Raw genomic sequence first — 24,327 nt, forward strand, 5'->3', positions numbered from 1 at the left:
TATTAATTATATATATAGCATATATGTTGTATTATGATATACAATTTTTACTTTATTATATTTTTGTGATTTAATATGGTGTTAAACAGGAATTCATCGCTCCACTATTTTCTACTGTTTAGATCTGTTTTGGAGATGAATGCTGAGAGATTGTTTGGAGAACCATAACATTTCCCCCAAAAAACAATTCACAAAAACGACGCCTCCGTGAAATCTGGAAAACATGCCTGCAGGAACCTCCTGAGATCTGACTCATCGCAAGGATTCTACGACTTTTAAAGGGATAGGCCTGGTTCACCCTCATTTTTCCACATGATAGGCTACTCATCCTCATGTTGTTTTTTAAAAAAATAAAATAATAAACTTGGTTTGAGGGACCTCTTCTGTTGTGGTGTACATGAATTATTAGCTATAAGGGACCATTCGGTATTTATGGAATGGACCACTGGAGGAAAATAGGGGAGGGTCATGTCTTTTTATTCTTTGTTGAGGGGAGGGTCACACAACTGTTGTATTCATGAAAACAGAAAAATGTCAAAGTGGCTTGTTTGGTGCATATTTTTTCCATGTAGCTCCATGTAGGTGCCTCAGTCTCGGCGCCCCATCGCTATCAGATGGGTCTGACCCAACAAAAATCCAGTTCGGCGCTGTTTGACAGTGTGTGCGCACTTCAGTACGCGCTCAGAAAAAGTACATCATGTCAGAACAGAACGCCAATGAAATATTTACCCGGCAAAGCTTTAAAGCACAAGCAAATAATGAACTTTTGTGATTGCGAATAAGTGCAGTGTCATGTGAGTGTAACTCTACCGCTGCATTAACATGTGATGTGAATGTACGTCGAGTTTTACAGTATTGGGACTGAGGCGCCGGAACTGCAGCTGATGAGTGCTGTAGCGCGATACTAGTTTCCATTCTTATTGTGTTTCCAGAACAATGTTAGTGAGTAATTAAATCTACTGAAATTGCTACCATAACAGTGGAGTGTGATGTGTAAGATGTAGGGCTACCACATCTTTAAATTACTATTAGTATTATTTGAAGTTAACATAATAAAATACGCAGACCTACACCACAAAACTAGTTGAGGATAAATTCTTTAAAATTGGTCAATTCCAGTGTTATGGACGTGACATTTGCAGTCAAAACTTGAAATAAAAATGCATTTTGAGACGTCTGTTTATATATCCATACTCCCTTAATAAAGGAGTCCAGATAAAATATCAGTCTACACATGCGTTTTATATTTAGTTTGAGGGAAATACACATGTGACGTGACACAAAAAATCTTTAACTTTTAGGTGGCAAAATATTTTTTTCGTAATTCTATGAATTACACTGCGCAAAACAAAAGTAATAGCCTACTACCCACCGGATGAAGAAGGGTCGGCCTCCACAGAACATAAAATATTATTTTTATTTTATTTTTCGTGTTCGCATTTATGAGGAAAAAAAACAATGTTACGGACGTGACAGTTCTCCGTTACGGACATGACCGCTCTGAAAGCGACTTTAAAACTTTCACAGAGACCTCAAACACTTTAAAGAAAGTGAATTTCGTTTTTTATTAATTGTATCTTAATTTTAATCAATGTTTCATCAACCAATTGCCTGGATTTAATAAATAAGATATAGTAGAAAATAGATAATCATGACACGGAGGCGCCGGCGCGTGAACTGGACTCTCGTCTCATAAATGAACCGAAACTCAGTGTATAAAGTAATTGCCTCACAGACCTGAGAAATATACAGAAAGCTTGAAATGTCTACTTTTAAACAGAACAATTCAAAACAAAAGAAAACACTGCTCTCTGCTTATGTAATCCATATGAAATGTGCATTTCTCTCCGGCGCGTTCACTACTGCGAAGATCGCGAGTCAGCATCGTCAACTTCATCTTTGCAGCCGACACTGACAGAGAAAACACTTGTTTATTAATAAACAATTAAAATGTCTCCTTGCTATATTTGACATATTCATAATCATTACTTTTGCCGGTTCTTTGTGGCAGCTTTTAGATGCTTTATTGGCAGCGCCACCCTTACGTGTTACATGAACGCGTCACCACCGCATCAGCACCGAAAACATGATCTTTTTCAAATCTAAAATCAAAAATCGTGATACGAACCGAATCGTAGGTTTGGTCTATCGTTACAGCCCTAGTAAGATTAGAAAGCAGGAGTTTAGTCGTTTGTCATGGTTGTAAAAAAAACAATGGCTAGCCTATCTGAACATCTTTGCCAAGCGCAAACCAGTACAGAAGTAATCAATGGGTCATGCCTTTTTTCCACAATCATTTTGGAGGGTCAGAGAAAAATTTATTGCTGGCGAAGGGAGGGTCAAGTATTTTTTGACTACAGGTCTCAAAACTCCTCCGGTAGCCCCTTAAAGCTACACTGTGTAGGATTTTCTCCCATCTAGCAGTGAAATTGTATATGACAACCAACATGGGCGTCGGAACCATTGTATATGGGTGGGACAAGACCCACCCACTTTTTAAGACCAATGATATTATACCCACTCACTTTTACCGTCTCTTCAGCGCATTTGTCTGTTCGCTTTTCAGAGCGCCGTCAGTCAAATCCATTCCACTTGAGGAATTCCCTAATAAATTAAACTCCATTTCCGCTGAATCACTATATTATATTTCTCAACGAGCCGCAACTGACGAAAGTAACCGCCCGTTGTACCCTTCCAGTCAGATATTGCGTTGCAAACATCAATAACAGCTTTAAGTTGTCATTGCTGGCAAATGACCATGGTATTAGGGGGATAATCCACGGAGAGCTGTGCATTTAATGCACGACGTGGAGGCAAAGAACCGCCCGACGTGAAGTGGAGTTTAGTTTACTTGTTTTAATTAAAAGGCACCAGAATACATGAATGGTATTTACTCCAGTAACATTTAACATAGACCCACCCACTTTTTTTTTTCTTCCGACGCCCATGACTGAATATTACTTTCTAGCCCCTCCCATTCCGAGGACATTTTAACTCCTACGGTGGCCGTATTATTTCAAATCTGCCGGCAGTCGTGAGTAATCTCCCCCTCACATTCGTCACGGTGCCACTGAGTGTAAAAACGCGAAAGGGGAAGCTTGAATTTCCAGGTATGTCCCTCTTTGGCTAATGTATTTTCAAGATGGAGGCGCAACATGGCTGCCGCCATTCGAGCGACTCGCTCGCATGTATTCTAAATTGCAGATTATACACTTACGAGAATACTTAATTAGTTGGTTGAAATGATTACACATTAATGAGAATGCATAATTTTGAAAGAACAAAGTGTTTTTTTTTGCTAAAAAAAATCAACTTAAAATATTACACAGTGTAGCTTTAAATAAAAAACGAACAGTCCCTAATATATCTCTGTTCTACAGAATACACAGTCTAAGAACAAGGAGATTGGGACAAGAGACGAATTAATATTGAATGCTTAAGATTTTTACGAAATTAACATTATTACAGTTTTTCTAAATTGCTAAAACACTAAACCCCATTCTCTGAACCAAATTCTCAATAGCCTAAACCAATTTGTCGAATTAATCAATGACGAAAAAGTTCAGGTTAAAAGACTTTTTGCAAATCTCATGCTCTCTTTTTTTGCAAAACTCTAAACACATTTCTCACTCACTAAAACACATTTCACACTGGGATGCACTTATGTTTCAAAATGCTAAACACAGACAGGCAAAATTGTAGGCCTACATGGAACCCCAGAGAAATGTAGAAATGTACAAACGTTTCTGGATGCATTTTTTTGCAAAGTTCTGAGTTACATATTTTTACCGATTTTTGCCGTCCTACCGCGACTATTTTTGGTCAAGGACACGACGTTGCCGTCGGACCAATGTTTGCTGGAAAGTTAAACACAGCTACAACACAGTTGTCATCGTTTACACACGACTCAAAATTGTTCACACTTATTTCTAATGATGTGACCAAACCAAGTCAGTTCAGAGTGCCAACATTTTCTCAAAATGTTGCACTGAATGTTGATATCAACAATGGATGGAAACAATATAAGAGGGAGAGAAGGAAGAGTGCATGGTGAACAAGGAGGAAGAAGATGAGGACGAGGAAGAGTAGGTGTGGAGTGTGGTCCAGGCTGGATCTGGCTTTAGGGGTTTTCCCATAATCAGTATGCCTGCAGAGATGACATTGTCTGTGATGATGGACAAAGTCCTCAGTCTGAACCTAACATAAAGATATGATGATGAAGCAGAATAACATCTCTCACTGTCCTTGGTTTTGCAGTTGCACAACTCTTCTGAGTGTACATGCTTTTCATTTAGAGTTTTTTCACTGTAACCTTTTTGGCTTTTGCAGTTGGGTCACTGTATTTCCACAGTATGCAAGTGCTGAATATACATACATTCAATCAATCAATCAATATTCAGTACAATACTGTACTTGCAGTGCATACAGTAGGCTAATTTATTCACCTTACACAATGAAGTTATCATTACTATACTTTTTTTACATAATTGCACAATTTGTTTATTTGTTACAATATACTTTTTTTCTGTAACTGTGTGCTTTGGATTCTGTGCTCTCCATCTTTTTATGTAGTGTCTAAAATGATCTGTAGTGTTTATAATAATATAATATGTGATTTTGAGCACAAATAAAATGGTTTTGAGGCAATTGTTTCATTTTGCCAGAGGAGTCAGAGGTTCGCTGAATGTGGTTTGAAAAATTGGTTTTGTGTTTAAGGTTTTGAGAAAGTGGGTGATGGTTTCAAGAAATGTGTTTTAGCAATCCAGTGAAACTGTAATACATTTCCACTTTTCATGAATAAACCCTTTATTCAACTGTAGAGGGCAGTAAAGTTTTAAACTAGAGCTTCGACTGCTCTAGTCCATTTCTGTCGCTTAAGAAAACAATTATTCGTTCGTAAATCATAATTACGAGATAGTCATAATAATGAAAAATAAAACTAAAAATAATTATGAGATGAAAAGTCATAGCCTAATTATGAGATAAAAAGTCAAAATTATATTTAAAAAAATACTTATTATCTCACAACGATTTTTTTTACCTCTTAATTTCCACATAGTATGTCTTAATTTAAACCGTTTTTTTATAATTATGACTTTATAACTATTTATGTGTCGGAAATTAGCTGATCCGCTAATCTGTATTTGAGCAGGTTTAATTTTGAAAACATTTTTTAATTAATTTGTTAATCTTGGTTATTTGCCCCGAAGCCTTGATATTTTTGACTGAGCTTATTAAGTTCAGATCTCCCACTGTAATAAAATAATCTTCGATTCTTCGCTGTCGTAGAAGTCTGTTTATCTGGTTCATTAGATGCAGTGGGACTTTTATTTTGTCAGCCTCTGTCACACTGTTTACAGTCTGCACTGCATCCGACTTCCCGCGACCCAAACAAACTTCAGCATGTTTGCACGTCAAATGTAAGTTGATATTTATCAAACGCTTTTGAACACAGCTGTCATTTATTTATATTTCAATGCATGGTTTATTCTGTGTCTTTATAAGGGGCTGGCGTCTGACATTACCTGTTTCCGGTTTAGAAAAGGTTGCATGGTTAGTTTAGCTGTAGCTGACCGGCTAACTCGCAGTTATTGAAATCAAGTCATAAGAACATTAAATCACACTTAACTTTTCACTTGTTTATCAAATAAATGTTATATTTTTTATCTTTAATTATATCATATCTACATATTAACACGAAAAGCTAGAATCATGAGATATAGAATGGATCTGATTAATGTTTTTATTTTATTCATTGTTTATTTTAACACATTAAAAACGTTTTACTTTGACTTTAACAATCCACTTGAACTTTGGTAATGTCTTGGTAACATTCGTTTTCATTACCTTTAGCTTCTTGTGCAACTTTAGTTTTTTTTAACCCTTTGATGTATGAATTATTAAGTCATAAAGGGAAACTTTTCTTAATGTCTAGTTTTACAATGTGTAACCATTACACCTATAATAATAATAATAATAATAATAGTAATAACAAAACAATAATGACACATTATATTATAATATTTATATATTTATATTATTATTATTATTATTATTATTACCTGATTTATTTTATTACGACGTTTGGTTACATAATAACAATACCATTTATAATAATAATAATAATAATAATAATAATAACTATAATAATTTATTGTGATTATTATAAATGTATTATTGTGATTTATGTAATCAAAAGTTACATTGAGCTTCAATAGATGATATAGGCTAACTCTCTCTCTTATCATATATATATATATACAGTTAGGAAAATAAGTATTTGAACACCCTGCTATTCTGCATGTTCTGCCACTTGGAAATCATGGAGGGGTCTGAAATTGCCATCGTAGGTGCATGTCCACTGTGAGAGACATAATCTAAAAAAAAAAATCCAGAAATCACAATGTATGATTTTTAAACTATTTATTTGTATGATACAGCTGCAAATAAGTATTTGAACACCTGAGAAAATCAATGTTAATATTTGGTACAGTAACCTTTGTTTGCAATTACAGAGGTCAAACGTTTCCTGTAGTTTTTCACCAGGTTTGCACACACTGCAGGAGGGATTTTGGTCCACTCCTCCACACAGATCTTCTCTAGATCAGTCAGGTTTCTGGGCTGTCGCTGAGAAACACGGAGTTTGAGCTCCCTCCAAAGATTCTCTATTGGGTTTAGGTCTGGAGACTGGCTAGGCCACGCCAGAACCTTGATATGCTTCTTACAGAGCCACTCCTTGGTTATCCTGGCTGTGTGCTTCGGGTCATTGTCATGTTGGAAGACCCAGCCTCGACCCATCTTCAATGCTCTAACTGAGGGAAGGAGGTTGTTCCCCAAAATCTCGCAATACATGGCCCCGGTCATCCTCTCCTTAATACAGTGCAGTCGCCCTGTCCCATGTGCAGAAAAACACCCCCAAAGCATGATGCTACCACCCCCATGCTTCACAGTAGGGATGGTGTTCTTGGGATGGTACTCATCATTCTTCTTCCTCCAAACACGTTTAGTGGAATTATGACCAAAAAGTTCTATTTTGGTCTCATCTGACCACATGACTTTCTCCCATGACTCCTCTGGATCATCCAAATGGTCATTGGCAAACTTAAGACGGGCCTTGACATGTGCTGGTTTAAGCAGGGGAACCTTCCGTGCCATGCATGATTTCAAACCATGACGTCTTAGTGTATTACCAACAGTAACCTTGGAAACGGTGGTCCCAGCTCTTTTCAGGTCATTGACCAGCTCCTCCCGTGTAGTTCTGGGCTGATTTCTCACCTTTCTTAGGATCATTGAGACCCCACGAGCTGAGATCTTGCATGGAGCCCCAGTCCGAGGGAGATTGACAGTCATGTTTAGCTTCTTCCATTTTCTAATGATTGCTCCAACAGTGGACCTTTTTTCACCAAGCTGCTTGGCAATTTCCCCGTAGCCCTTTCCAGCCTTGTGGAGGTGTACAATTTTGTCTCTAGTGTCTTTGGACAGCTCTTTGGTCTTGGCCATGTTAGTAGTTGGATTCTTACTGATTGTATGGGGTGGACAGGTGTCTTTATGCAGCTAACGACCTCAAACAGGTGCATCTAATTTAGGATAATAAATGGAGTGGAGGTGGACATTTTAAAGGCAGACTAACAGGTCTTTGAGGGTCAGAATTCTAGCTGATAGACAGGTGTTCAAAAACTTATTTGCAGCTGTATCATACAAATAAATAGTTAAAAAATCATATATTGTGATTTCTGGATTTTTTTTTTTAGATTATGTCTCTCACAGTGGACATGCACCTACGATGACAATTTCAGACCCCTCCATGATTTCCAAGTGGGAGAACTTGCAAAATAGCAGGGTTTTCAAATACTTATTTTCCTCACTGTATATATATATGTCTTTAAATATATGAATGAATCCAAGTATAACTGAAACAGATGAGGTGTATAAGTGCTGTATAAATTAGATGCTTTATAACTTTGCAGGTATCAGCACTGAAGAAACCACTGTCCTGCCATGTCGAGTGGCTATAAGCCAGATATCCTGTGGTCCCCCCATCACGCAGACCGTTATGTGATCTGTGACAATGAACTCAGTCTGTATCGGATCGGACCCGCAGGAAGCTCAGAAACCAAAGCTGGCGCCCTTCCGTTATCCGAGGAGACGGCGGCCACGCTGCTGGCCATCAACTCCGACACCCCGTATATGAAATGTGTGGCTTGGTATCCCAAACATGAGCCGGAGTGTTTGCTGGCGGTGGGACAGGCCAATGGCCGAGTCGTCCTGACCAGTCTGGGACAGAGCCTCAACTCTAAATGTAAGGAGCTCATGGGTAAGGAGTTTGTGCCCAAGCACGCCCGACAATGCAATACGCTTGCGTGGAACCCGGTGGACAGCAATTGGTTGGCGGCTGGTTTGGATAAACATCGGGCTGATTTTTCAGTTCTGATATGGGACATCAGTAGTAAGTTCTCCCCCGAAGCAGTTCCCGCCGAGAAGGTTCGCATGTCCGGCGACTCGGACTCTGGGCCAGTGGTGACCAAACCGCTGTACGAGCTGGGTCAGAACGACGCCTGTCTTTCTCTTTGTTGGCTTCCTCGTGAGCATCAGAAGTTGCTCTTGGCCGGGATGCACAGGAACCTGGCCATCTTTGACCTGCGCAACACCAGCCAGAAGACGTTTGTGAACACCAAGGCCATCCAGGGCGTGACGGTGGACCCTCACTTTCAGGACCGAGTGGCATCCTTCTTCGAAGGCCAGGTGGCTATCTGGGATTTGCGCAAATTTGAAAAACCAGTCTTCACTTTGACCGAGCAGCCCAAACCTTTGACTAAAGTGGCGTGGTGTCCCACTCGTATGGGTCTGCTAGCAACGCTCACTCGGGACAGCAACATCATCCGGCTGTACGACATGCAGCACACGCCCATGCCGTTCGGCGACGAGGTGGAGCCCACCATCATCGAGCGCAGCGTGCAGCCTTGCAGCGAGAGCATCATCAGCAGCTTCGCCTGGCATCCGTCGGCACAGAACCGCATGGTGGTGGTGTCGCCCAACCGGGTCATGAACGACTTCACCGTCTTCGAGCGCATTTCGTTGGCCTGGAGCTCCACCACTTCGCTGATGTGGGCGTGCGGACGGCACCTCTACGAGTGCGCGGAGGACGCCGGACAGGGCTCAGCCGCTGCTGAAAAGGACATCGCCACTAAGATGAGGGAGCGAGCGCAGTCCCGCTATGGCCACGACACCGTCCAGGTGTGGCGGAACCACTTGCTGGCCGGAGGAGACGACCCGCAGCTGAGGTCGCTCTGGTACACTCTTCATTATATCCTTCACTGCAACCCTGTGGCATTACAGGGGACCTTTCAACCTTTCAAAGCATGTGTCAAAGTTATTGTTCTTGAAACATTTCTTGTTGTTTCTGGATGTTTTGCTACTTTTTTACTTTATTATTATTATTATATGGTTTATTTCATTATTACTTTTTATTACATATAATATATTATAAATGATATATTATACATATAATATAAATTATACTTAATATAATTATTAATATCTAATATATATGTAATACTATAATATATATATATATATATATATATATATATCATACTATATATAATTATAAATATAATCATAATACATTTATTATTAATATGCATATATAATAAACATTTTAGTACATTATGAATGACATATAATAATAATTGTATTATTATTATTATTATTATTTTGTAATCAAAATAAGTACATATCTGTCCACTGCAATAGATAATATAGAATAACACTATATATTCCAGACTAGCTTGATAAATCACCATATACTTTTTATTGCTTCAAATAAAATGATAAATATCTTTAGTGATTTGATGGCACTAAACTTCTAATGTAGTGATCAATTCTTCCTCTAAAATGCTCATTGTATCACACATATCTTAAACAAAATGTGGACTTGTGCACATTGTCTCCCAGAAGTTGCGTAGAAGCTATAAAAATACTTTTCAGTCATTCTTTCTGAAGCAAACGTCTGCATATGAGACTTGACATTGATAAACAGCAAGAAATCAGTTTTAACAACCGAATTAGCATGAAATTCTATTTACAAATGTCTTTTAAAATTCTTATGAATTTATCATCAGTTAATCCCTTGAGTGATTAGTTAATTTTTGGTCTGGTTCTATTTGATATCTCTATATTTCCTATGCGAGTTTTACTTATGAAGCAGTACACTGAAAATGTGGAGCAGAAGCAACAGAGCAATAAACAGTCGCTCATCTACTCAGGCATCAAAAACATTGTCAAGTCCAGCTCTGGTAAGTGTAAATGACTCAATAGTCAATCACCTTTATTGTGAATGTAATAGTGATTGGTCTAGAGATGTAAGGGTGGATTCCTGCAGTGGTTCAAGCTGCAAGACTGCCCAATGACTAAAGAAACATTATTAGCAAGATGGTAGAAAACTGCACATTTCTTGTCTATTCCACCCACTGCCACTTATACCAACGATGGGAATAAGCACAGTTACAATAGCTTAATATTTGTGGGAGAGTGTTGCTATAGACCTTATGCGCCAGAGAAACGAGGGCGCCGCCATCTTTAGAATATTGTCTTTTAACTTCCGTTTTTTGCGGTCGCTCTGTATATCTCTATGGCATCGCTGTCCAGGAGTAATCAGCTTTTGAAGTGGATTTACTTAATGTAAAGTTAACGAAAGTTATCATGAGGACTGTAATGTTTAAAGCAGATGACTTAACTAATGTCAGTCGACCGGGAACATTTTAAAACGTGCCGTTCATTAATAAACACGCAAAATCGCTGTGAAAATACAGACCAGAAGTCAAAAGACAACGAGCGCAGCGCTGAAAAGGGGCGGGGCTACATAAGGTCTATAGAGAGTGACGATATTGCAATAGAGCTGGTAAGTCCCGCCCATCCGTAAAACCCCAAGTGGACCTCTAGGTTGAAAAATCGTCAATGCAAGTGAATGTGAGAAAATAATTATTTTCTGGTCCCGTTTGAATTGTGCCATGAATGTGAACATGTTGTCTGTGAATTTTTTATATAATTTTTTTAGGTTACGAGTTTGACAGTATTGTATGATTCTTTGGCTAGCAGTTGTGGAAAAGACATAATGAGAAAGACTACATGTCGCCTATGTGACGTCACCCCATAACACATTTCCCCTCCACTTGTCAAATCACGGTGCTAATGCTGCCATAATCTATGGAGACAGATCGAGATGCCTGTGTGTTTTGTACCCAAATGTCACCATTCAAACCAAATGGGCTGTTCTTTCGTATATCAAACGCGTCGAAAGCAGCGAAGAGTTGTAGTCCACAAAGTGCTCTCACACAAAGTCTAACCATATCAAACTTCTACCCGCTAAATTGTAGCATTCTTCGCACGAAAAATTATATAAAAAATTCACAGACAACATATGTTCACATTCATGGCAAAATTAAAACGGGACCAGAAAATAATAATTTTCTCACATTCACTTGCATTGACGATTTCTCAACCTAGAGGTCCAGTGGGGTTAGCGGAAGGGGCGGGACTTACCAGCTCTACAGGTAGCACTCTGGTAGCACTTCAAAGTCAATACAAAATCAAAACTAGTTAGCACATTAGTTGTAATTGAAAAGGTTTAATGACAAAATATGGTTATGTTTACACTTAAAATAGTTACAAAATAGATGTATGAGATGATGATAACTTATATTATTAATTGTACCCAGCATATATGAAAATTTTTACCAGAGAGAGAGAGAGAGAGAGATAGGAGGTAAAGAGAGAGAGCCCCAAGAAGGGGACCCAGAGAAGAAGAGAGCCAGAGCATCAAAAGAGACAGAGCAACAGTTTCAATCTTCTTTTATCCTTTCCCTGACCATGTGACTAAAACCCAGATGTGAGACATTCAAACTGACCAATCAGATAATTACACTTCCCCCACTGTACTAAAGGTGTGACAATTCATCAACCCCCAAAGTACAAACATGTTGGCCTACAGGCCTAGATCACTATCAGAAACCTCTGTGCCTTTAGGAACTCCAAATGGTCCTTGTGGTAGAAAGAGGGGGTGGAAACAGTAAAGCAAATATCTTTGTTCATTTAAAATATCTTGGGATTATTTTCAATCCTACATAGAGATGAGCAAAATGTCTTTTTCTCATACAGTAACAGTATTTCTCATTGACATCTGCTAAATGCCTCATGCCTCGTGGTGTCTGTCAGTGGAGGCCCTCTCATGAAATGTCTCCTTCTCCCTCTCCTCTCTCAGGCACTACAGAGACACGGCGGTGCTGGTCGGGTTCAGACAGGCAGACCGATGTACCGCGGTACCACAGTGAGGAGCGCAGTCTGGCCCTGCAGTTGTGTGGCTGGATTAGCCGAGGGCCTGACATCGATGTCGAACCCTTCCTGAAGTCTCTGGAGCAGGAGGGCGAATGGGAGAGAGCGGCTGCCGTCGCCCTCTTTAACCTGGACATCCGCCGGGCCATTCAGATTCTTCATAAAGGAGCTTCCTCAGAGAAAGGTACAGGACTGGACTGGAGGAACATTGTCCAGACAGTGACTGGGGGCCTTCACAAGGACCCCCTATAAGCCCTATTAATAGTTTTCAGTCACGTGACTGGCTCAGAGCCCTGAAGGGGCAAAATATCCATCCAAATAGGTCTGCCTGAGAAAGAAAAACTAAAACATGTGAAACAAAATGCAAGATTTGGGCATTTGTAAGTCATATAGAGCATGTGCTGCAGTATTTCAATCACTAAAAACAGGGACATACTAAAACACTTAAAGGGATACTCCACTTTTTTTTGGGAAATAGGCTCATTTTACAGCTCCCCCAGAGTTAAACTGTTGAGTTTTACCGTTTTTCGAATCCATTCAGCCGATCTCCGGGTCTGGCGGTACCACTTTTAGCATAGCTTAGCATAGATCATTGAATCGGACAGGACCATTAGCATCTCTCTCAAAAAAATGACCAAGGAGTTTCGATATTTTTCCTATTTAAAACTTGACTCTTCTGTAGTTACATCGTGTACTAAGACCGACGGAAAATGAAAAGTTGCGATTTTTTTTAGGCTGATATGGCTAGGAACTATACTCTCATTCCTGCGTAATAATCAGTAAACTTTGCTGCCGTACCATGAGTCCAGCAGGCGTAATGATAAGACGCAGCGCCTGAAAATAGGTCTAATACATATCAGCCTAGAAAATCGCAACTTTTCATTTTCCGTCAGTCTTAGTACACGATGTAACTACAGAAGAGTCAAGTTTTAAATAGGAAAAATATCGAAACTCCTTGGTCATTTTTTTGAGAGAGATGCAAATGGTCCTGTCCGATTCAATGATCTATGCTAAGCTATGCTAAAAGTGGTCCCGCCAGACCCGGAGATCGGCTGAATGGATTCGAAAACAGTAAAACTCAACAGTTTAACTCTGGGGGAGCTGTAAAATGAGCCTATTTAAAAAAAAAAGTGGAGTATCTCTTTAACGTGAAAAACACTTAAAGTGCCTTAAAGTGTAACTCTCGCCAAAATGCAACCTAGGGTCTTTTTGTGAATCTACCCGAGGCAAACTTTCGTTTAAAAGCATAATTACGATGGAAATGCCACTTTTAAGTTTGACCGTATTTTCGTTTTCTGTCAAAATGCCTTTTGAATGGGAGTGTTAGGGGCACGACTATGATAGCATCAAAATGGCTATTTTTAAAACACTAAGAAGGCTCGACACAACATGAAACTGTGCTGGAAGTGTCACCAGAGGCTCTACACATGAACTCCAGCATTGAGAACAGTGTTTGTGTACACAGAGTTTACTAAAAACAAAGATTTTGAACAACTTTGTTGTTGTTTCCGTCCGCCGGCATTCTGTCAGTCAAAAATAGTCGATCTCCGAATGTGAATGAACTGACTCTGAATTTTAGTATTGCTTCTTATATGAGGATCCTTTTTCAAATACAAGTTCAATATTGATTTTCACTAACGACAAAACAACAAATTATCCGTCAATTTATATGGAACTGTCACTGTTATATGGAAGTGTCACCGTCCCGCTAGCGGGACGTTTAAGTTTACTTCACTATATTACAATTAAATCCTAATCTAATCATGACAAACTATATATCGTTGGAAAGGTCTAAGACTCCTAAATAGATATTTTAGGACTGTTTTTTGTTACAAATTATGTAGGAACAGAAATAGATGAATTTATGACAAGAGTGCACCTCAAAGAATCTATATAATAACAGGAGTTCTGACCTTTGTCACTAAAAGTCGACGCACACACTTTTAATAATTGAAACGTTGGTTTTCATACAAACATTTCATAAGAAAACATATAATCTAGTATTTGTCAATAAAAAATTATAAAAAATAATATTATCTTCTAAAAAGTATAATATATATATATATATATATATATCCTACAATTTTTTTTACATTACATATTTTAGTAGTTATCATAAATTAGGTATCATTTCAAAGCTTACGATCTCAGAATTCATCCTGTGAAAACTTTTTTGAAATTGGACTTTGTGTTACCATAGAAACTGTACTCTAAATTATTTTATCAGGCTCCTCCCCTTTTGGGCGTCATCATGTTTCATAATTTATGATCAGCATTTTTTCTAATCTTGACAAAACATATTGTCAGAAAGGTCTGAGTCTCAAGGTTCCATATTTTTGTGACAGAAGTGATATTTGGACAGAAATGTATTAATTTGTTATGGCAGAATGCATACAGTTAAATTCAATGGAATTCAATGTCACCCGGTGGCTTTTTTTGTTATTACGCCTAAACAAAATCTCATGGGAACTTCAATGTTTGTGATATCAACTTCAAATTTGGAACACAACTTGGTTAGATATATGGCTTTGATTTTATAGTAATTTTATAGTAAAAATATTTTGTAAAATATATATTTTATATAAAAGAAAAATATTAAATAAATTATATTTGATTTAATGTAAATTTAAACTTCCATTACATTTTCATACTTGAATTTTTTTAAGTGCTTTCACTTCAGCAATAATCTGCTATTTTTTCCCATTTAAAACAAGACCAAACTTAGGTATATACTCCAAAGCATTCTTGAATTACAACCATTTAAGCTTGAATAGTGCATTTTAATGTCCATTCTCAAAAAGGGGGGTGACAGTTAAGGGGTTAAAAGATCAAATTCATCAATAAATACACTTTATTGATGATGCATGCATACTATTTACAAGTAGATGAGTGCCATGTTAGTGCCACTTCCAAAAGATTTGAGCCATTTTGATCAATATTGCAAATGTGTGCAATTTTTGCTACTGTTTTTACTCCAGTCTGCAACTTTACATGCATCAAAATATGATGCACAGTAAAAAAGATGAATAACTATATAGAAAGTAAGAGTATACTATTTGGACTGGAGAAAATGCCTCTATTGACTGATAATGAGATATAATTAATCTCATGATATTACTTTTGATATTACTACATGATGTTAGGGAGTCGTGTAAATTTAAGATGCTATCTGAATCATTTTGAATTGCTTTCTCATGTAGAAAAATAGATGTCAGTGTTTCCCTGAGGGATTCACATGAAGTCTGTTCTCTCCTTTGTGCTCGGATGAATGCCAAGTTATTATAAGGACTGTGTAAAATGCATGCTAGTCAGAAATGGTGTACGCCATCAGCTGCCTGTTTGCTATCAAAAGTGGGTCTTATATACTTAATAATAAAATGACAAAAGCATGGCTTACATTACACAATGATATTTTGTTAATATTAAATGCCCTGAAGCTGCAGATACATATGGCATATGGAGCTGTTTGCTTAACTTTCATAATTGCCTGTTGTTTGGGTTTTAAGTGTAATTAGTTTTGGCTTAGAGAGGTTTTAGAAAACAAATATGATCTTTATAAAGGGTGTGGTTTTTCACACATACTGCCACCACTTTTGTCTTTTGTCTTTGCAGTGTTTTGTGTGCACTCATGCAAACAGCATATGATGTTCTAACGTCTTGGAACACGACAGGGGATGTTTCACAGGATGTCCTCAGAGATCTTTCACATACAGTTGAAGCATATATTAACCAGTGGGCTGAAAAGCTGCTTCTTGAATATGTGAAAGTTCAAAGATGAGGTGGAGAGGAAGAATTTCTGTGAATTTCAGTCTATAATATATCAGGGTTATTATCGTTAACTAAAACTATTAAAACATTCTGTATCTTTAAATAACTCTGATATCAGATAAAAATATGAAAAAAACTTTTAAAACTTTTTAAATGTTGCCTTGGCAAAAAAAAACTTAAATAAGGTAAAGTTGAAGCAGTAAAATTATTAACTGGAAATAAAATAAATAAATAACTAAAACCAACTAAACCTAAAACTTAAATAGCAGTGTTAAAAAAAGAATAAAATGAAAACGTCACATATCGAAATTACTAAAATTAACATGAAAACTAAAAATATAAAAATGAAAGCTAATTCAAAATATTAGTAAAACTTATAATAAAACCCAAATAAAAACTTAATCTAAACAAATTTTAAATGTTGCCTTGGCAAAAAAAACTGAAATAAGGTAAAATTGAAGCACTAAAATTATTAACCGGAAATAAATAAATAAATAAATAAAACCAACTAAACTTAAATAGCAGTTAAAAAAAAAGAATCAAATGAAAACGTCACATAACGAAATTACTAAAATTTAACATGAAAACTAAAAATATAAAAATGAAAGCTAATTCAAAATATTAGTAAAACTTATAATAAAACCCAAATAAAAACTTAATCTAAATGAACATTTTAAATGTTGCCTTGGCAAAAAAAAACTTAAATAAGGTAAAGTTGAAGTAGTAAAATTATTAACTGGAAATAAATAAATAAATAAATAACTAAAACCAACTAAACCTAAAACTTAAATAGCAGTGTTAAAAAAAATAATCAAATGACAATGTCACATAATGAAATTACTAAAATTAACATGAAAACTAAAAATATAAAAATGAAAGCTAATTCAAAATATTAGTAAAACTTACAATAAAACCAAAATAAAACTGTATCATATAAAGCTATCATATGGCTTCAGAAAAAGTGCACAAGTCATACGGACTATTTTCATGTTACTTTTATGATGTTTTTGCTTTGTTTTGAAAAATTGTTGGGACCTTGGCAATCCCATGCTTTTGTTGTATGGTAGATCAGTTTTGGAGATTCATCATAAGAAAGAAATGAATTTGGAATTGTTTGAGTATTTCTCCTTTATTCTCTGCTCAGGTGATCTGAATCTGAACGTGGTGGCCATGGCTCTGTCGGGCTACACCGATGAGAAGAACTCGCTGTGGAGAGAGATGTGCAGCTCTCTCAGACTCCAGCTGAAGAAGCCGTACCTGTGCATCATGTTTGCCTTCCTCACCAGTGAACCTGGCGCGTATGACGGGGTCTTGGTATGTTCAAAGAAAAAACTAGGCTCGAGTTTTGAGTTTAAATGAATATTCAGAGTTGCACTGAATTTAAAATATGCAACTATCTCATTGCTGAATATCCAGGCTCTCTATTTTACAGTATGAGAGTCGTGTTGCTGTCAGGGACAGGGTGGCCTTTGCATGCATGTTTCTAAATGACGCTCAGGTAAGGCCCGCTCACCCCTCTGTTCATCCAAGTGCCACTGATGTGCTGTATGTAAATACCCCCCCCCCCCCCCCCCCCCCCCCCAACACACACACATTTAAGTCAGTTATTTCTATCTTTTGCTGTAGTTTGTCAGTAGGAAATATCAGTTTACATTTCCAAACATTCTTTTTGCCATTAATTGTAATAATCCAGTGAAATTTGTGTATGCACAAGGAGTCTGACAACAGCCGGTATGATCTGATCTCACCATCATCGAGTCCGTCTGTGATTACATGAAGAAACAGAAGAAACTGAGACAGACTAAATCCAGAAGAACTGCGGGAACGTCTCCGAGAGGCTTGAAGAAACCTTCCTGCAAAGCTCCCTGAGAAACTATGTGCAAGTGTACCTGGACAAAAGCCGTTTCAAACGCAAAGGGTCGTTACACCATATATTGATTTGAATTAGTTAGTAGAAGTTAAATCATAAATAAATTCAATTAGTGATTTTATTTTTGAAAGCATTCTCACTTTACAGCATTTTAACACGAGTGCCAGTGCTTTTCCCAGTCCTGGAGCTTTGCAGGAAGGTTTCTTCAAGCGTCTCGGAGACGTTCCCGCAGTTCTTCTGGATTTAGTCTGTCTCAGTTTCTTCATGTAATCACAGACGGACTCGATGATGGTGAGATCAGATCATACCGGCTGTTGTCAGACTCCTTGTGCATACACAAATCTCACTGGATTATTACAATTAATGGCAAAAAGAATGTTTGGAAATGTAAACTGATATTTCCTACTGACACACTACAGCAAAAGATAGAAATAACTGACTTAAAACCATTTTTTGGGGGGGTTTATTAACATGCCTAAGACTTTTGCACAGTACTGTACTTTCTTTTTTTTCTCCTCCCTCAAGTTGCCTCGTTACATAGACAAGCTGACCAATGAGATGAAGGAGGCTGGTAACCTGGAGGGAATCCTGCTTACAGGACTGACCAAAGATGGAGTCGACCTCATGGAGAGTTATGTAGACCGAACCGGAGACGTGCAGACGGCCAGTTTCTGCATGCTCAAGGTAACCGGACATCCAGAAACTGAACAATACATGATAAAGATGATTGCTCTCAGATGGATGTTTGGTATTACATATACTACCATTCTCTTATGATCACCAGTGGTGCATTTGTTGATCAAAAATACTGTAAAAAGTATTTAAAATAACTGTTTTAATACATTTTAAAATGTAATGTATTCCTGTGATCAAAGCTGAATTTTCAGCATCATTACTCCAGTCTTCAGTGTCACATGATCCTTCACAAATCATTCTAATATGATGATTTGATGCTTAAGAAACGTTTCTGATTATTATCATCAATGTTTTAAACCGTTGTGCTGCTTCATATTTTTGTGGAAACCATGATTTTTTCCCCCAAGATTCTTTGATTAATAGAAAGTTTAAAAAATCTGCATTGAGATGGGAGCAAAAGTAATAAGTCAATGCTTTTGCATTCTCTCGCAAAATGTTTGCGTTCCCCGAGAAATGTTTGCATTCACTTTGTGCTCTTTGCGAGTTAACACAATTTCTTGGGGGAACACAACACATTTGTGAGAAAACGCAAAAGCCTTGCCAAAAGTTCCTCCCATCTCATATTTCTTTCTTTACCATGTCGCTTTAGAGCCTCCGTAGGACAGACTGAATGTAACGAAACCAGGAAAACTGGTGTGCATTCAGGTCTACTTCACAAAAGTTGTGGTGAGTTGGTAAAAGCTGTGTGTATCTGCTGTTTGTTGTGGTAGGGCTCCCCAGGAGAGGTGCTGAAGGACCCTCGGGTGCAGTGCTGGATCGAGAACTATCGCAACCTGTTGGACGCCTGGAGGTTTTGGCATAAACGGGCTGAATTTGACATTCATAGGAGCAAATTGGATCCCAGCTCAAAACCACTTGCACAGGCTAGAATCATATTTTGTCTACAAGCTGTTAAGTTTTGATTAAAGGGGTGGTTGATTATGATTTCACTTTTCTAACTTTAGTTAGTGTGTAATGTTGCTGTTTGAACATTAACAACATCTGCAAAGTTACAACGCTCAAAGTTCAGAGCAAAGGGAGATATTTGCTTTTAAAGAAATCGCTTTTTAAAGACTACAACAAACGGCTGGTAGAGACTACACCACATTCCTCCCGGGTTAGTGACATCACTAACCCTAAAATTTACATAAACCCCGCCCCCTGAACACGATTTATAGATTATCAAGACAGAATATGCTAATCAATGACTAGAAGATAACTACACATCAGCTACATAAATTCACCAACTAATCATTCAGAAACGTCCTGTTGCTTCTACATGTTGTCACTTCTTCTTGAGTCTCTCCATCATTGTCTGACTCTGGTTTGAACATAAAAGGCTTTAAGTAAAATTTTTAGACATTTTCAGTGCATGTCTGTGTGAGTGCAAGCTCTTGAAGCTCCGCCCCCTGTGCCAGGAGCAGCAGCTCATTTGCATTTAAAGGAACAGACACAAAACGGTGCGTTTTTGCTCACCCTCAAAAATCGACAACTTTAACATGCTGTATAACAATATCTGTGGGGTATTTTGAGCTAAAACTTCACATACACACTCTGAGGACATCAGAGACTTATTTTACATCTTGTGAAAAGGGCATTATACCACCCCTTTAAGCATGCATGATACGATCTCTGACCAATGTATCAGTCAGTGTTTAAAAAAAAAAAATTATCAATCTGATTTAGCTAATGCTGTTATTTTTGTGATGCTTTTTTACTATCAAATAAAATTCTAGAATGCATTTTTTTATATGGTAGCGACTTATAATGTTGTTTGTGAGCCATAACATAAAAATAATTATCAGTGCATTCCTAGCATAAAATATAATTTTTGGTTGCACCCTTCAGCTTTATGCTGGCTATTTCTGATTTTCTTCTATTATTTTTTATTTATTCTGATCTGTGCAGGTGTTTGTGAGCTGTAACTTCTGCGGTAAGTCTATATCATACAGCTGCTCGGCGATACCACATCAGGGCCGTGGATTCAGTCAGTACGGGGTCAGCGGTTCGCCCACCAAGTCAAAGGTCACCAGTTGCCCTGGCTGTCGTAAACCCCTTCCACGCTGTGCCCTCTGCTTAATGAACATGGGCACCCCTGTGTCCAGCTGCCCAGGTAACGGACAGATCATTTAAAGTTCCTCTTGATAAATGATATCATAATGCCCACATGTGTTCAGCTCATTGTGAGACTCATCTCATCCATCTTATCAGCAAAAGCAGATGAGAAAGCCGATCTCACACGAGACAAAAAACTCGCACAGTTCAATAACTGGTTTACCTGGTGCCACAACTGCCGGCATGGTGGTCATGCGGGTCACATGCTCAGCTGGTTCAGGTAAGAGTCATATTCACCCATATTATGCCATTTATTTGATGGCATTACAAATACAAATACACTACTGTTCAAAATTTTGTTGAGTTGGGGTTAGTAAGATAAAAAAAAAAAAGATTAAAAAAAATCCTTTTATTCAGCAATAGCCCTATCTGGATGGTAATCGTTACTCATGGGATGAAGACATTATTAATATTTACAGGGGTTAGTCAGTGATTTTTATTGCTGTCCGAATCCAGAATGTCAGTGTTTTTCTCCCACCACCCGTGTTCAAATACCCAGTCGAATTACCTACTGTTTCTTGACAAACACCAAGGTCGTGAGGTAATTTAATTGCTGTTCAAATCCACATCTCTGAATTTATAAGAGGATCAATCCAAAAATCGTTTTGTAAATCCTTTTTGACCACTGCTAAGCAACATACGGTCACTGTTGCACTTCTGTGTAATTTGCATGAACTTTTATTACTGAAATGCTGGAAAGTATTTACAAGAACAATATTTCATTACTGCTCCACTACAAGAATAAAATGAAAAATGAGATTAAAGCATGTAAACATTTGAAATGGGCCATTATAATGGCAGCAACAGGTATGCAATACAATTTAAAAATATATATATATTATATACAATTATGAACATAAACCAAGTAGCCAAGTCAATTGTTTACCTTATTTAATTAAGAGGTTGCATTAACTTATTTCTGCTGTTTATCATTTCAAATATTGACAGTACTGTTAAATAGGATATTTCAATGATCAAATAATAAATGGGATATTGATTTCCTGATATTAAATTAAATATAAATATATTTATATTATTCCAAGCATATGTGAGCAGTGTGTTCCCGGGTTCGTAGGATCACATCGTTCCTTCACCGTTAAAAAAAAAAATTGCCGTACGAATGCATTAGTTTTATAACTGAGGTGGCATGCAATTTTTTTTGTCCACTTGAGAAATAATTACCGTCCGAATAGGGCTAATGATGCGTTAAATGTATCAGATGTGACCATAAAGCCTTTCACATCAAAAGTTATTTTTCAAATAAATGCTGTTTATTTGAAAGTTGAACTTTCCAAATTTCGAAGCATATTAGAATGATTTCTGAAGGATCATGTGACACAGAAGACTGGAGTAATGATGCTGAAAATTCAGCTTTGATCACAGGAATACATTTAAAAATATATATATATAGTACAGGCCAAAAGTTTGGACACATTACTATTTTTAATGTTTTTGAAAGAAGTTTCTTCTGCTCATCAAGCCTGCATTTATTTGATCAAAAATACAGAAAAAAAAAGTAATATTGTGATATATTATTACAATTTAAAATAATTGGTTTTCAATTTATTATACTTTAAATTATCATTTATTTCTGTGATGCAAAGCTGAATTTTCAGGATCATTACTCCAGTCTATCACATGATCCTTTAGAAATCATTCTAATATGATGATTCATTATCAAAGTTGGAAACAGTTCTGCTGCTTAATATTTTTCATAACCTGTGATACTTTTTTAGGATATTTTGATGAATAAAAAAAAAAGAAAAAAAAAAGAAGCACATTTTTTAAAAATAGAAATCTTTTGTAACAGCAATATACACTACTGGTCAGTCATTTGGGGTCAGTAATTTTTTTCTTTCTTTTAAAAAAAATAAATCAATACTTTTATTCAGCAAGGATGTGTTAAATTGATAAAAGGTGATAGTAAAGAAGATTTATATTATTAGAAAATATTTTTTTATTTTGAATAAATGCAGTTCTTTTTGAACCTTTTATTCATCAAATATATTAGGCAGCAGAACTGTGTCCAACACTCATAATAAATCAGAATATTAGAATGATTTCTAAAGGATCATGTGATGGACTGGAGTAATGATCCTGAAAATTCAGCTTTGCATCACAGAAATAAATGATCATTTAAAGTATAATAAATTGACAACCAATTATTTTAAATTGTAATAATATATCACAATATTACATTTATTTTCTGTATTTTTGATCAAATAAATGCAGGCTTGATGAGCAGAAGAAACGTCTTTCAAAAACATTAAAAATAGTAATGTGTCCAAACTTTTGGCCTGTACAGTATATTAAAATAGAAGAGAGTTATTTTAAATTGTAATAATATTTTTCTGCATGTTTGATCAAATAAATGCAACCATGCTCATCAAAAGAGACTTCTTTCAAAAACATTACAAAATCTCACCGACCCTAAACTTTTGAACGGTAGTTAGTGTATAGTATGAAGTACAACATTTTAAAAGTAATATTGTATATATTCTTTCCTTTCAGAGATCACAGTGAGTGTCCGGTGTCGGCCTGCACCTGTAAATGCATGCAGCTGGACACCACCGGCAACCTGGTGCCTTCTGATAGTGTATAACGGCCGATCCGCCTTCGTTTTCCAAGTTAAATCTGCCATGTTACTAGAAACCAGCTACCAACACTAGTACTGTAAGTGATGAGAGAAAAGGTCTCACGGTTACGAGCGTATGTGTCTTTCTGAAGTGATCTGTACACCTCACTCGCATTGATGTCAACGACAGGTGCTCTATTGTCACAGGAACCAAAGCAGTTAGACTGTTAGGATTATGTTACCCATGATTAACTCACCCACCCACGGGCGGTCGTGCTTCCTGAGAAAGTGTCCATGTGAATGTCTGACCAGAGCATCTGTGATTTCAGGAGCAGGAATTTCAGTGAATAAAACTATTTCAGTATTGAGTTTAGAGACAGGAAAAGGGATATTACAATCATTTCAACATGATGAGTTTGAATACATGTGAGAAATGTTTTGTTGAAAGTGCTTTCACGTGGTCCGTCACTACTTCCATTACTTGCCTTTGAGTTAAAGCGTTGTTTAAAAATGCATTTGTCAAGAGATCATATTTCTTTTAAAGGAACCACCATCGTAGAGAGGTGTTGTACATCAGGTTAAGGGAAGCCCAGGTCAAGAGAAATTATTCTCACTGGAAAGTTGTACAAATAAAATTCAGTTTGTTTAAAAAAAAAATTGCTTTTAACAAATAACACAGTGATTTATGTTGTTTAAACCGTGTACGGTTAACATTAGTTCTGGCTAAGTGTTGCATTTTTTGGGATCTGAAGGTAATGTAAAATGCTGTTTTGTAGTTCTTACCTTAATTTATTGCACAATCAATGCAACAACTAAACATCCTAACTATTTAAATGATTGTCTTTATTTTTGGAAAAAGAAAAAAGAACTTCCATCGAGGACTAATGTTATTAAAACACTTTTCTGAAGGAGTTTTGAATGACATTTTTTTTGTTTTTTTTTGTTTTGTGCAACAAAATGAATGTTCAATGTGATTTTATACAGATTTTCAAGG

The 24,327-nt window shown here is 37.0% G+C and overlaps 1 protein-coding gene across 1 annotated transcript; it reads left to right on the forward strand.

Moving 5' to 3' along the window:
* Window positions 1–5,344: 5,344 nt before the first annotated feature.
* On the forward strand, window positions 5,345–24,244 carry mios (missing oocyte, meiosis regulator, homolog). Its single transcript, XM_082150879.1, has 11 exons — window positions 5,345–5,420; window positions 7,968–9,324; window positions 10,208–10,295; window positions 12,260–12,514; window positions 17,243–17,412; window positions 17,531–17,596; window positions 18,494–18,652; window positions 19,375–19,527; window positions 20,552–20,756; window positions 20,855–20,978; window positions 23,270–24,244. The coding sequence occupies exons 2-11, from the start codon at window positions 7,999–8,001 to the stop codon at window positions 23,358–23,360; spliced, it is 2,637 nt and encodes an 878-aa protein (XP_082007005.1). The 5' UTR covers window positions 5,345–5,420; window positions 7,968–7,998; the 3' UTR covers window positions 23,361–24,244.
* Window positions 24,245–24,327: the final 83 nt, after the last annotated feature.

This window comes from Leuciscus leuciscus (genome assembly GCF_965113295.1).
Source record: "Leuciscus leuciscus genome assembly, chromosome: 20".
Lineage (NCBI taxonomy): Eukaryota > Metazoa > Chordata > Actinopteri > Cypriniformes > Leuciscidae > Leuciscus > Leuciscus leuciscus.